The sequence below is a fragment of the Physella acuta genome, unplaced genomic scaffold, assembly GCF_028476545.2.
Source record: "Physella acuta isolate Inbredline_101_S28 unplaced genomic scaffold, ASM2847654v3 ptg000575l, whole genome shotgun sequence".
In the NCBI taxonomy this organism is placed as follows: Eukaryota; Metazoa; Mollusca; class Gastropoda; family Physidae; genus Physella; species Physella acuta.
The window spans coordinates 531830-545722 of record NW_026732094.1 but is presented as its reverse complement, the minus strand read 5'-3'; the positions used below and the strand labels follow the sequence as shown (position 1 = coordinate 545722).

At 43.4% G+C, this 13893-nt stretch overlaps 1 protein-coding gene across 4 annotated transcripts in view; it reads right to left on the bottom strand.

The window, feature by feature from the left end:
* Positions 1-13893, bottom strand: part of LOC131946906 (golgin subfamily A member 4) — a 48357-nt gene that overhangs the window by 29532 nt on the left and 4932 nt on the right. For all 4 annotated transcript variants that reach the window (XM_059307910.1, XM_059307914.1, XM_059307911.1 and 1 more), the window contains exons 3-4: positions 407-487; positions 81-146 (exon numbers count right to left, since the gene is read on the bottom strand). In XM_059307910.1, coding sequence (XP_059163893.1) covers positions 81-146; positions 407-487 — 147 coding nt within the window. The remainder of the gene's footprint in view (positions 1-80; positions 147-406; positions 488-13893) is intronic.

The window sequence follows — 13893 nt, the reverse complement described above, 5'->3', positions numbered from 1 at the left end:
ATTAGCCACCATTTTGAAACTATCATATGAGACTAACCATGATGAAACTAGCATATAAGACTTAGACTAGCCGTACTTACATTTTCGTCCACACAATAGGAAAACTCCCCGTCATCATAGAGACGAAAGAACCTTCTCTGCCATCTCTAAATCGTTCATGAAAACAAAATATCGTGTGTTATACGTAAAGTAAAGCGATACTAAAAACAACATTGCTAAACACACATCAGTTTATACTACAGAGAAGGGGAAACGTTGTAAACAAACAACTACCTTTCTACATTTCCCCACAAAAATATCAGTCAATTGCAAGTTAAAAATAATTATTTTTAACGTTTGTTAAAAAAAAAACAGTGTCATTCGGTAGATTAGAAATGTTTCCCGAAACAAGCCAGCCGTTACTCACCCTCGTCCTATCCAGCGGGTTACTGAAGTCATAGCCGGGTGAAATAAATAAGTAGCCACACTTGGAGACTTTTCTTGAAGCCTGAAAATTATGGTTTGTATACAGAAATGGTTGACATTCAACACGATGGATTGTTCATGGATGGACAAAGGCTATGGAAACAAATCCAAAGAGAAAAGTAGGCTGAAATCGGAGTCAATTGTCAGTGTGGCGCACAGAGTTTCTTCTAGGCATCTCTTCGGGGGGGGGGGGGGGGGGGGGGTGCAGAGGAGCGCCCCCCCCCCCCCCCCCCCCCCCCGAACGAGATAGATTTTATATAGTAAACATACTCTACTTTTACTAGTGTCCACCCTCCCCCCCCCCGAAAAATGTTGACCCCCCCCCCAAATTTCAAAAGGCACCCCCCCCCCCCGGAGAAAAAGGTCTGGAAGAAACACTGGTGGTGCATAAACAGGTAGACACGTAACACTCCATATGCCGAAGTCACAGAAACAAGTGAACTCTACTTCACTTGCCCTATAGACCGTCAGGTTTGAAAGGGAACTTTTACGTAATACAAAGGAAATATCCCATCCAACATTACAATTAAGAACGAAGAAGAATAGGAATACGCTGGGGTATATAGTTGCAGGCCATATTGACTGCAGACCTTACCCAAAGGCTGATGCGACAATAAAGAAACGTTTGTGTTCGCATATAATTATCTTCAGCTGGGTAGTAAAGAAATTAATGGACACAGGAGTTTTACAATATGCTTTACCAAGTGTTGGAATTATATTTAACGACGGGAGTAAACACACTGGGTAGACACCATAGGGTTGCTTTCATTCAAATTGTGACCTTACAAACTAGCACCGCGTTCAGCTTCTTTCACGGGAGATTTGTTCAACAATTGAGGATCGTGCACTGCGACCAAGAAAACCTGTTTCTTGCTTGACTAGTAGTAACAAAAACATTCAGCCGTAGCATTTTGATGAGAAAAGGTGGTATTAGTAGAAGAAGACGCCATGTAGTGATTTAAAGACATTAGAGAAGACAACTTCCCATATAGCATATTGTCGGGAACAGCGCATGCCATCAGTGGTGTAACAGGAATAGGCTAGTCAACAGCATTGTACTCAAGTTATTCATTGCGTTATTGGCAACAAGTGGAAGAGCAAAAGAGAACATTTTACATGAACTGTCACAATGTTGGTTTACATGCTAGTCTTATGACTATAAACTGATATTGTACATAGTCACCACACAGCACTGTAAGGAAGAGCGTGTGTGTTACTGGTCAAATGTTAGAGACTACCGTACCGTACAATGTCTATCTGGGAATAAACATTGGGCTGGTAACAGTTACGTGTTGTTATTTTACTATGTACGCGCTACAGTAAACACAACACTTATAAAGGCGCGGACTAGCTCAATCTGGAATATCAGTTAACGTCGTACTTGTACGGCAACTGAAAAGAATTTGAATGTAAAAGCCGACGTGCGGAACTGATTATGTCAAAACCTCTTTCAAGTAGCGCCACCACGGGCTGACACTAAAACATTGTGGACCAACGTTTGTGACTGGCTAGGGCCTACGTTACAAATGGACATGGTTGTTTAACATGACTCGAGTGATACATATGGGGGAGGCCCTGTCAGATACAAGTTATTGAACTGGTGTATTTAACACAATCAGCGTATTCATCAAACCAGGCACAGGTAACTCGGCCAGGTACAACTGGCGACGATAAGCTTTTTGTAAATGAGCTAATTGGTAACACAGGAATCATGTTGGATAGCTTGAATACTGTGCCGTTTTCTACACAAATATGGGGGGGAAAAAACGAAACGCTGTGTAGGAATATGATTACAAGTGGCGGGACTAAATGCGGGACGAATATTTAAAGCACACAAATCAATATTTAAATACACACGCATATATATATATATATATATATATATATATATATATATATATATATATATATATATATATATATATATATATATATATATATATATATATATATATATATATATGTGACGAGCGAACATTTATCCTGCCGACAACGCCAATTGTAACGAGCCAACAGTTACCATGCTCGCAACGCCACATGTAATGAGACCTAATTGCCTGTAGTGCCACGTGTTAACGAGTTTAACCACTCATTCTAGACAACATTGACCACAGTATAGATACTCAAGATGCAGGTTCGCTATTGATCCTTTATTACATGAATCAAGAAATGCTTCATAATAACACAATAAATCAACAGGAATGCTTCTCAATAATAGTCTGAATCAACTGACCCCTAACAGTCCTTCACTAGGCTTCATATAACTGAATCCACATGTCTATAATCCTCCTTAACACAATACGGCTAACCCGTTCTATAACCGACTTGACATAGTCACACAGACTGACTGATCTAAGCGAGCGATGAAAGAGGTAAGAGCCTCGAAACGGGAAGAGAGAGGACGAGTTCTGCCGTCCCCTCCTATTTATGCCTTGAAATCGTAGTCGTACTTGTCTCCATTTCCGTAATCGATACTTGTAATCGATGTATCCGAATACTAATGTCGCAGTGTTTCTGACGTACCGTCCGATTCACTAAAACATCTGCGTCCCATCCATCAAAGTTGACAGCTCGTCTGAAACTTCTCGTACCGTTTCCCAAAATAGCACGCGTTGGCTTTGAGACTGTTATCAGACCGATCCAATAAGCCACCTGTTATGGTTGCGTCAGATTTCATACTGCGTCGCGGCTTCTCGTTCGTTATCATTTGTAACTGGTAGTTAGGCCTACCCCAGTTACATCCACCCCTGCTTTTTTTGTGTGTTTTCAACCACAAACAACGCCTGGCAGGTGCACTCCTCCAAAGTCAATCGCACAGTCGTAAAAAAAAAATTTATTGTTCCACTCACTGTCCACGACGTTCCATTCGTATACGATTGACAGTTATACCTATTTCACATATCAACTGTGTCTACATCATCTTCCTGAGACACAAAACAGTTCTAGAATTCACATCCACCCTTTCCATTTGGTGCCTTCACCAGTTCACTTCTATAGCTCTTTGAACAGTCTGTTTTCATACCAGCGCGACCATGAAAGAATTGATGGTTGCTGACAAAAAATTTCGTATTCCTTCTGTTCCTTAAACTTCTCCGCGGACCACTTATCTGATGGTCTACTGTCTCTCTGCTTCTGGAGGGACCGGGATCCTCATTGTTGCCGGTATCCTCCCCTTGCGTATCGCGGTTGTTCTGTTGATGGTGATATGGTTCCGGAATGGGTATGTGAATTTCCGTTATAACTTCCGGTTCCCTAATTGTCTTGGGTTTCTCTGTGTGTAACTGCTCTTCTTGCCTATTCCAATATTTCTTTAATTGAGCAATATTCGCCCACCGATCCGGTTTGGCGTGATCGATGGGTCTTATCTTAAAGGGGCCACCTGCTGCTTTAGGCATCTCCACGACTTGCCATATCTCCTGTCCCCAGAGATCGTGGATTTTGTTTCTGCCTAACGGGTGGCTACGCAGTAATACCCTGTCATTCAGTTTGAGTGGCGGGTCCTTCGTCTGTATCGGCGGTTCCCTTCGCCGAGATTCATGTTCTAGTCTTTCCTGTACTACCCTGTACATTTCTCTAATTCTTCTCATATGTTCATTCACATATTCCAGTGCGGTGTATGAGCCAGTCATACTCTCCCTTTTTCCTAGGAACAAATCAAGAGGGAGTCGAGCCTCTCGTCCGAACAGCAACATGTATGGCGTAAAGCCGGTTGTGGCATGGGGTGTGCAGTTGTATAGATATACCAACTCTGGTAGAAAATCAGGCCAACGTTTTTTCTGTTCAGGTTCTAACGTACGCAGCAAATCATGCATGCTGCGGTTGAACCGTTCACACTGTCCGTTTCCCTTCGGATTAAATGTGGTTGTTCTAGATTTGTTGATCCCGTAGTGGCTGCACAGTTGGTTAATTACTTCTGACTCGAAAGCCCTTCCTTGGTCAGAGTGTAATTGTCTTGGTATGCCATATTTGATGAACCAATGTTCTAATAAGACCTTTGCCACTGTTTTGGCAGTCTGATCTCGTGTGGGCACCGCCACAGTCCATTTGGTGAATACATCAGTCATTACCAACACATGTTCCGTCCCATCCGATGTTTGCTCCAACGACGTAAAGTCCATAGCCACAATCTCTAGTGGTTTTGTCGCTAGTAGGTGTCCTGATGGCTGTCTCATTTTGACAACTGGCATTTTCGCATGCTGACACCTCACACAAGCCTCACAATGGCGTTTGACCTCCATTTCCATATTGGGCCAGTAACACCTCCGTCGTAATATTTTGTGCGTCCTGTCCTGACCCTGGTGTCCTGCCCTGTCATGTGCCAACCTTAGCACTTCTTCTCTTAACTGTCCAGGCACCACCACCTGACCTTGGTGTCCTGCCCTGTCATGTGCCAACCTTAGCACTTCTTCTCGTAATTGTCCCGGCACCACCACCTGGTGTATTGTGCCATCAATTTGGTCATGAATTCTCCGCATGAGAACACCATCCTCTATACTGAGACGGTTCCACTGACTCAGTATTTTCTTTGTTTCTCGACCAAATTGTTCTCTTTCCCTTCTTCCTGGGAATTTTTGTTCCTGGACGTATTTCCATAGCGGTTGTAAGCCACTATCCGTTCTCTGGGCATCTCTTATCTTTTTGTGATTAAGGCAATTAAAATCACTACTGTCCATATGTTCGGGCTCTGTGGATATGTGCTCCACCCCGGTCTGCCCGTTCTGCATCACTTGTACCCCATGTGGGATATCTGTTGACGCTCTGACCTCACATATTCCTGTCAGCGTTTCTTCCTCATCACCCGGTTTCTCGTAAGGATTCCTTGATAAAGCGTCCGCATTGCCATTGGACCGCCCCGGGCGATATTTTATCTCCAGGTCAAAGAGTGCCAATTCTGCTGCCCATCGCTGTTCGATGGATCCTAGCTTTGCTGTCTTTAGGTGACTCAAGGGGTTATTGTCAGTGTATACCACACATTTAGCACCTAAGAGATAGTCCCTGAATTTTTCAGTCACAGCCCATTTTAATGTCAAAAGTTCTAGTTTCATGGCGCTGTAATTTGTCATGTTCTTCTCTGATTCCTTCAGAGCTCGACTGGCATACGCAATAACCCTGAAACCTTGCTTTTGTTGTTGTGATAGCACAGCTCCCAGGCCTTTAGAGCTGGCGTCAATTTCTAACCGAAATGGTTTGTCAAAGTCCGCGTAACCCAATATCGGTGCCTCTGTCAAAGCCTTTTTCAAGAGTTTAAACGAGTTCAGGCATTCATCAGTCCATAGTTCACCTATCAGGTGTGTTTTACCTTTCTTTTTCTCCTTACTGTGTTTCTTTGTCATTTTGTTTACCAAGTCATGCAATGGTGCGGCAATTTTTGCAAAACCAGGTACAAATTTTCTATAATAGGAAGCAAAGCCCAAGAATGACCTGACCTCTACCGTAGTTGTTGGTTGTTTCCATTCTTTAACAGCTGCAATTTTATCTGGGTCAGTGGCGATGCCATCCGACGAAATCACGTAACCCAAAAAATGTACCGATTTCAAACCAAAGCAGCATTTGTCTGGGTTCAGCTTTACTCCTATCTCCCTAAGACGGAGAAACACTTGTTCTAATCTTTTTAGATGGTCCTCCCAAGTTTTTGAGTAAACTAGAATATCATCCAAATACACCAACATTATTTGAAATAGAAAGTCACTCATAGCACTCTGCATTACTCGCTGGAATGTAGCAGGTGCATTAGTTAGACCAAACGGCATACGGGTCCACTCGTACAGTCCCAGTGGAGGAATAAATGCAGTTTTATGTTGATCGTTGGGGTGCATGGCCACTTGGTGGTAGCCACTGGCCAAATCCAAGGTAGAAAAAAATCTTGCTCCCCCCAACGCATCAAGACATTCATCAATACGAGGCAAGGGGAATGCATCCCTTCTTGTGATATTGTTCAATTTCCGGTAATCACAACACAGTCTTATCTCCCCTGACTTCTTTTTTACCACTACAATCGGTGCCGCATACGGGCTTGTACTAGTTGTAATAATTCCCTTTTCTAGTAGATCATTCAGGTGTGCCTTCACCGCCGAGTAGTGACTCGGTGGTAATCTTCGATAAGGTTGCGCCACCGGCTTGTCTTGTAGTAAGGGTATCTGGTGTTTGATTACTTCCGTGTACCCCAAATCACCCTCATACGAGGCAAATACATCCCTGTATTTATTCAGTAATTCATTTAATTTTGGGTCTTCAGTTTCCGGGAATATATATGATCGGCCACCCTTTTTCTTCACCTCGGCCGTCACATTGACCGACCTAATTGTTACTTCATTACTACTGGTATTGATCAGTTCGATGCACTGTGCCGACCTTTGTACCTCGACGTTCTGTGGTACTCCTACCAGAGTGTTAGGCGGTATAAAAATTTCCTCATCCAAAACATTAGCTACCAACCCTTGAACTAGTCCGTTTTCCGCTGATGTGTATGTCCGCAGTAACACGACGCCTGCCCTCAGTGCGGCGCCACATGGTTCTACCATCACATCACCATTCACGCTTCTATCACCAATTTGTAATGTGATTGCCTTGACCGTGTTTGCCGGGACTGCTGTCCTTCCTCTGGTCTTGGCAAACCTGGCCAACTTGGATCCCCGACCTGGTGTGGTCGATCCGACAATATTTGTAAGAAATTCTGGCAACTGGCCAAGAATATTCATGCCCAACAGGCAAGGTATATTTGACACATTTGTCTCTAGGTTGTGTTTCGTAACGAACACCCCAACCTGCTTCAACCTATGTCCTGCCACCACGACATCCGCCAGAAAATAACCACAGTATGGAATGGTTAGTCCATTAGCTGCCGTTAGGCGCATGCCTGTGTCAGACCTCAACCTATGGTCTTTTCCTTTCATCCATTTGGTGTAAAAATTTTCCGTGATTGTCGTCACCTGGGAGCCTGTATCCACAATTGCCTTCACCGCGATGTCCCCAATCGTAATCACCATTTCGGGACAGACTCCCATCATTTTGCTTCTTGGGCCATAACCTCGCCCCTCTGTAGCCTGGCCCTGCCTTACAGAGGACGACCGTTTCCCTGGCAGTACCGTGCCATATGTCCGGGTTGTGAACAAGACAAACAAATTGGTCGACCGTCTGCCGTCCATTGGAGTGATGGCTTGGCAGGACGCGGCCGTCCAACCCGTCCCTGTTTTGTACCGTTCTTTTCCTGATTCTCAGCTGTTGACCTGCTTTCCAACCACTTCAAGCGTTGGTCAACCTTCTCTAGGTGGGCCAACAGTTGAGCCATCATGGTCTCCATCGTGTCGGCCCCTGTGGGTGGGGATTGTCTCTGTTCAGGCACAGAGACTTTGTCCACCGAACAGTTCGATTGGTCCTCATCCTCGGACCTGCGGATCGCTGAGTTCCTGACCTGAAGGAAGGTCAACTGCTGGTCTCTGTGGACCTCCTCTTTCAACTCTCTCCTTAAGATCGGGGTTGCTAGCCCCTCGATGAAATGGTCCCTCAGTAGGCGTACATCAATGTCCGGTGATTTGCCCTTTACCAAATCAAAGGCCCTGTTCATCCTGTGTGAGTACTCCATCACACTCTCCGCCATTCTCTGCTTTAAGCCCACGAATCCCGATAGCAGTTGCACTCCCGACCGTCTCTCCCCAAAGGTCTCCATAATCAGATCTAGCACCTTATCTGGATCTGATTGGACGGTCCTATCGTGGCACTTAACCTCTGCCCTAACCGTTTCACCTATACTGCCCATCAGCAGTCTTAATCTTTCCTCTGGTGACATATGTCTCGAGGCCCAGGCCGCTTTGACCTCTTCACTGAACCTGTTGGTTAAAGTTGGATCTCCGTCCCCGTAAAATTTGTTAATATGGGACTCTCTGGGTAGGACCACTATATGGGTCTGCTTCTCGTCCAGAGTAGACATTTTCTTCCTTAAGTACTAAAAAAAAAGAGTTCTTTCTTACCGTGTGTGTATGAAAAATTTTTCCTCGTTCCTCAATTTTCACAGTTCCTGAATGTCCGAATTCACACACACACTAAACACAGTTATGCACAAGGTTGACTATAGGTGCCTTAAACGGCAAGTCTAGTTGAATTCATCCTGATCGCAGCGCCAATTGTGACGAGCGAACATTTATCCTGCCGACAACGCCAATTGTAACGAGCCAACAGTTACCATGCTCGCAACGCCACATGTAATGAGACCTAATTGCCTGTAGTGCCACGTGTTAACGAGTTTAACCACTCATTCTAGACAACATTGACCACAGTATAGATACTCAAGATGCAGGTTCGCTATTGATCCTTTATTACATGAATCAAGAAATGCTTCATAATAACACAATAAATCAACAGGAATGCTTCTCAATAATAGTCTGAATCAACTGACCCCTAACAGTCCTTCACTAGGCTTCATATAACTGAATCCACATGTCTATAATCCTCCTTAACACAATACGGCTAACCCGTTCTATAACCGACTTGACATAGTCACACAGCCTGACTGATCTAAGCGAGCGATGAAAGAGGTAAGAGCCTCGAAACGGGAAGAGAGAGGACGAGTTCTGCCGTCCCCTCCTATTTATGCCTTGAAATCGTAGTCGTACTTGTCTCCATTTCCGTAATCGATACTTGTAATCGATGTATCCGAATACTAATGTCGCAGTTTCTGACGTACCGTCCGATTCACTAAAACATCTGCGTCCCATCCATCAAAGTTGACAGCTCGTCTGAAACTTCTCGTACCGTTTCCCAAAATAGCACGCGTTGGCTTTGAGACTGTTATCAGACCGATCCAATAAGCCACCTGTTATGGTTGCGTCAGATTTCATACTGCGTCGCGGCTTCTCGTTCGTTATCATTTGTAACTGGTAGTTAGGCCTACCCCAGTTACATATATATATATATATATATATATATATATATATATATATATATATATATATATATATATATATATATATATATATGTATGTATATATATATATAATACACACACTCTCCCTCCCTCTGAAGCTATGTAAAACACAATGCTTGAAGCTAAACAATAACAATAAACTATAAAGCTTATCTTCAGGAACACTTTTGGGATCAAAGCGAAAGGGATTAACGCGCAAAGAGGCAAACTGTTCCACTTTAAACACTTAACACTTTTTAACTTCAGTACAAACTACTAAGTTATGGGTGCTTGAGTGAACCACCTTTATCGCAATGGACGTATCTCATAAGACTATCTACGATGAATGAATACATTACAGAGTTCAGGTAACAAAATGAGAATGGACTAAAATAACAGTTGCTTTAATCAACATAATAAAGAAGAAAAGAAAAATACTTAGGACTGCCTTAGTTCGTGTTGACAAACGTAAATATTTAAATACAGTGTAAATGTGTGACTGTATTTCAAATAGAACGTGCTACTCGCATTGGCAACTCAGCAGTCGGCCAGCCAGAGCTATACAATAATACATGTAGAAATGGGAGGAAGAGATTTCAAACGTCGTAGGAAATTTGCTGGTATTTCAAACTTTAGGTCTGGCGCGTGCCGTGTCTGGTACATATTGGATTAGTCATAATTCCCAACACTAGCGTAAACTCCTGTTTTCCAGCGCCCCCGCCTTGTATCAAACCGCAGGAGAAAATTAGATGTTAAAACGGTTCAGAGGGTGAGAAGAAAGCACGTTCTGTGGAGGCGTGGGACGTTTGATGACGCAATAAAACAAGAATATGGTGCAGGTTCAAATCGAATGGAAATCTTCATGTAGCACAGAACTTTCGATACACTTTTAAAATCCAGTCTCAAATTAATGTGTTTATGCCAGATACTGTACAGGTGTATAATTGTGTAAATGTTTGTTGTTAAAGAATATTTAAGCAGAAGAGATACGACATATAAGACTAGCATTGAATACCGGCATTAAAATGACAACAATAAAAGACCTGGCGCAGAGGTTAGGGTAAACTCGTATGTTAGATCCATTACCTTACCCCGTGCACGAGATTCGCCTGCAGGAATTCTATACTTCTCCAGCTGTCTTCAAATCCAAATGTATCCTGTTTTTATCGCTATTCAAAGTCTCGATGGGGAGGGGGAAGGGGGGGGGGGCGTGTATTAAAATACTGGTAGGACGAGCAGATAAATAGGCAAGTAGGAAATATTGAACGGTTGCACCTGTACTTTAAGTATTATTTATAAGGACATCTCAATTGCCATGTATTATATACATTCAACTAAGACTTGTATGAAACAATATGCTGATATTGCACAAATAGTTTTGAACAAATGCTGTACTTGAGACACTATTGAAACAAAATGTGTGGTGTATGGCTTAAAATTTCTAAGTACTTGCAAACAAAAATATAATACTGTCAGGTTGCCATTTACTGAACAATTTTAGTTTTCAAGATGACAAACGATAGCCTTAGGATTATTTCGCTAGAACTGTCACTGTGGTGAACTTAGGGACGCAGTTACCAACGCCTAGTTACTTAAATTATACCAAGAAGAAAAATATTATCGTTCACCGTTAAAATCAATCAAAGAATATTCAAAGCATATAAAATGGAAGTTCGCAATTATAATAGAAATTCATTAAAAAAACACAATGATGATTCAAGCACAGCATGGTGATTTATAACAATGCAGACACGTATTAGCTATAACAAGTTACCGAAGTGTCTGATTACAACGCTCTGTGAAAATATGAACACACGGCACCGACAGGTCTTATCGTTATATCACTCGCGTTGATGCTACAAGCTCGGCCTTTGTTCTTTCTTATACCCGAGTGACGCAGCAGAGCAGGTTTAAACCAGACAGGACTTCACCTAGCTGGGCGATGCCCATCATCCGTCTTCTAGATAATCTTTTAAACATTCTCTCCTATCAGGTTGCGGCACAACATTACGTAATATAAACAAAAGCTGGACGTGAGTAATTAGTCAGTTAGAAAGTTGTTTTAAACAAGCATTTTTCTTGTAGCCCCAGTAAAACTAGTCATGGTTAATAATAATAGACGACGCCTCTCCTATGCAGTTGAATGACGTATGCAGGCCTATGCACGATTCAACTTCTGATTCTTTTCTACTTTTAAGTTGGCTAGGGTTGTTAAAATAAACGGCACTAATTATGCCAAGCCCCATACCACGTGACTAATGTACCCGCCGCACTAGCTCCCGGTATCATTAGATCTACATGACTCATCGTTACAACTATTAAATACTTCTCTTTACTATTACCTCACGCCGCAGGAACTCTAGGGACTCGATATGTTTAGGAGATACAACAGTCAAACGTGGAGTGTGAATGGTCATGGAAAGTCTCAGTTTCATTTCTTTTTAAACCATATTTAAGACATTCCACCCCCCCCCCCCCCCCCCCATTTTTAGGGAGAAAAAAAATATCTAAAAGCAACACATCAGACAATCCGAAAAACAAACATTATTTTGCTACAATACAGCCAAGCCTACTAGATTGTATATAGAGTAGAGGCGTAGCGGGGGGGGAGGTACGGACCGCACCGGGTGACACCATTTAGGGGGTGACACCAAGGCAAAAAATAGCATAATATATAGAGAAAAACTTGAGGGGGGGTGCAAATCGAAAGTTCGAGGGGGGTGCAAATCGAAATTTTGAGGGGTCGACACCATTAAGTGCCGCACCGGGTGACAACCGACCTCGCTAAGCCACTGATATAGAGATCTATACTGAATCGAGTTGGTCGTGTAATGACAAACGCCGCGATATTGCTCTGCCACCACAAACGTCTAGCTTAGGTTCTGTAGCCGGACTATGTCTCTGCCACCACAAACGTCTAGCTTAGGTTCTGTAGCCGGACTATGTCTCTGCCACCACAAACGTCTAGCTTAGGTTCTGTAGCCGGACTATGTCTCTGCCACCACAAACGTCTAGCTTAGGTTCTGTAGCCGGACTATGTCTCTGCCACCACAAACGTCTAGCTTAGGTTCTGTAGCCGGACTATGTCTCTGCCACCACAAACGTCTAGCTTAGGTTCTGTAGCCGGACTATGTCTCTGCCACCACAAACGTCTAGCTTAGGTTCTGTAGCCGGACTATGTCTCTGCCACCACAAACGTCTAGCTTAGGTTCTGTAGCCGGACTATGTCTCTGCCACCACAAACGTCTAGCTTAGGTTCTGTAGCCGGACTATGTCTCTGCCACCACAAACGTCTAGCTTAGGTTCTGTAGCCGGACTATGTCTCTGCCACGACAAACGTCTAGCTTAGGTTCTGTAGCCGGACTATGTCTCTGCCACCACAAACGTCTAGCTTAGGTTCTGTAGCCGGACTATGTCTCTGCCACCACAAACGTCTAGCTTAGGTTCTGTAGCCGGACTATGTCTCTGCCACCACAAACGTCTAGCTTAGGTTCTGTAGCCGGACTATGTCTCTGCCACCACAAACGTCTAGCTTAGGTTCTGTAGCCGGACTATGTCTCTGCCACGACAAACGGACGTCTAACTTAGGTTCTGTAGCCGGCCTATGTCTCTGCCACCACAAACGGACGTCTAGCTTAGGTTCTGTAGCCGGCCTAAGCGCGTGACTTGGCGTTAATTTAGCCTACGCCTCTACAGGTGGTTACCTCACGGCCTGCACCATTGTTCTCACTAACGTTAAAACAAACACATTCCGACACCGGGACACTACTGGCTTTCAAAGGTAACGGCTAACCTTTCCAGCTGGTTTTTTTTTACCTGAACTGTCAATGTCAACCTATTACATGACGCCGGCGACCATTCTTACGAGAGGTCACAGAAGAGAGAAAAGATCTACGAAGACGCGAGGTTAACTAACAAAATACGTTCCGTCATCTTGATAGAGGGGGGTATAGCTCGTCATTGTAGCTACTGGTGGTATTTGTGTTACGGTCTGTTGGCGATGAGGTAGTAGCGTCACAAAACGGAGGATCGCAGACCGCACCGGGTGACAGCATTTTAAGTATTAAGGCAACTATAAAAGCTGGTTTTAAATCGCACTATTATTAACTGAGAAAAATGTAGTAATGGGAAATGTGAGTTAACTAAATAGGTTTATCACATACAGAAAGCATCGGAAGTGAGAAGAAGGCGAAAATACCATTAATAATGCAACGGATTTAAATATTTCACCAGTTAAATCAGTCTTTGACTTAACTATAATCACTTAGAGCAGGAAAAGATTTACACCATCCAACATGGTTACTTGGGGATACTTAATGCAAATTTAACTTATTACAATTAAATACGACATATCCTACAGAGGGGGGGGGGGGGCGACACCAACTAAAGTTTTTACATATCACTCGATGTGACCGGATAGTGAAGTAAGTAATTGATCAGTTCTAAATACCTTACACACTGCGGCATACAAGAGTGGAATGGGGGCTGGACGGGGGTGACACCAGATTTAAAATGTTAAATTGCTGTTC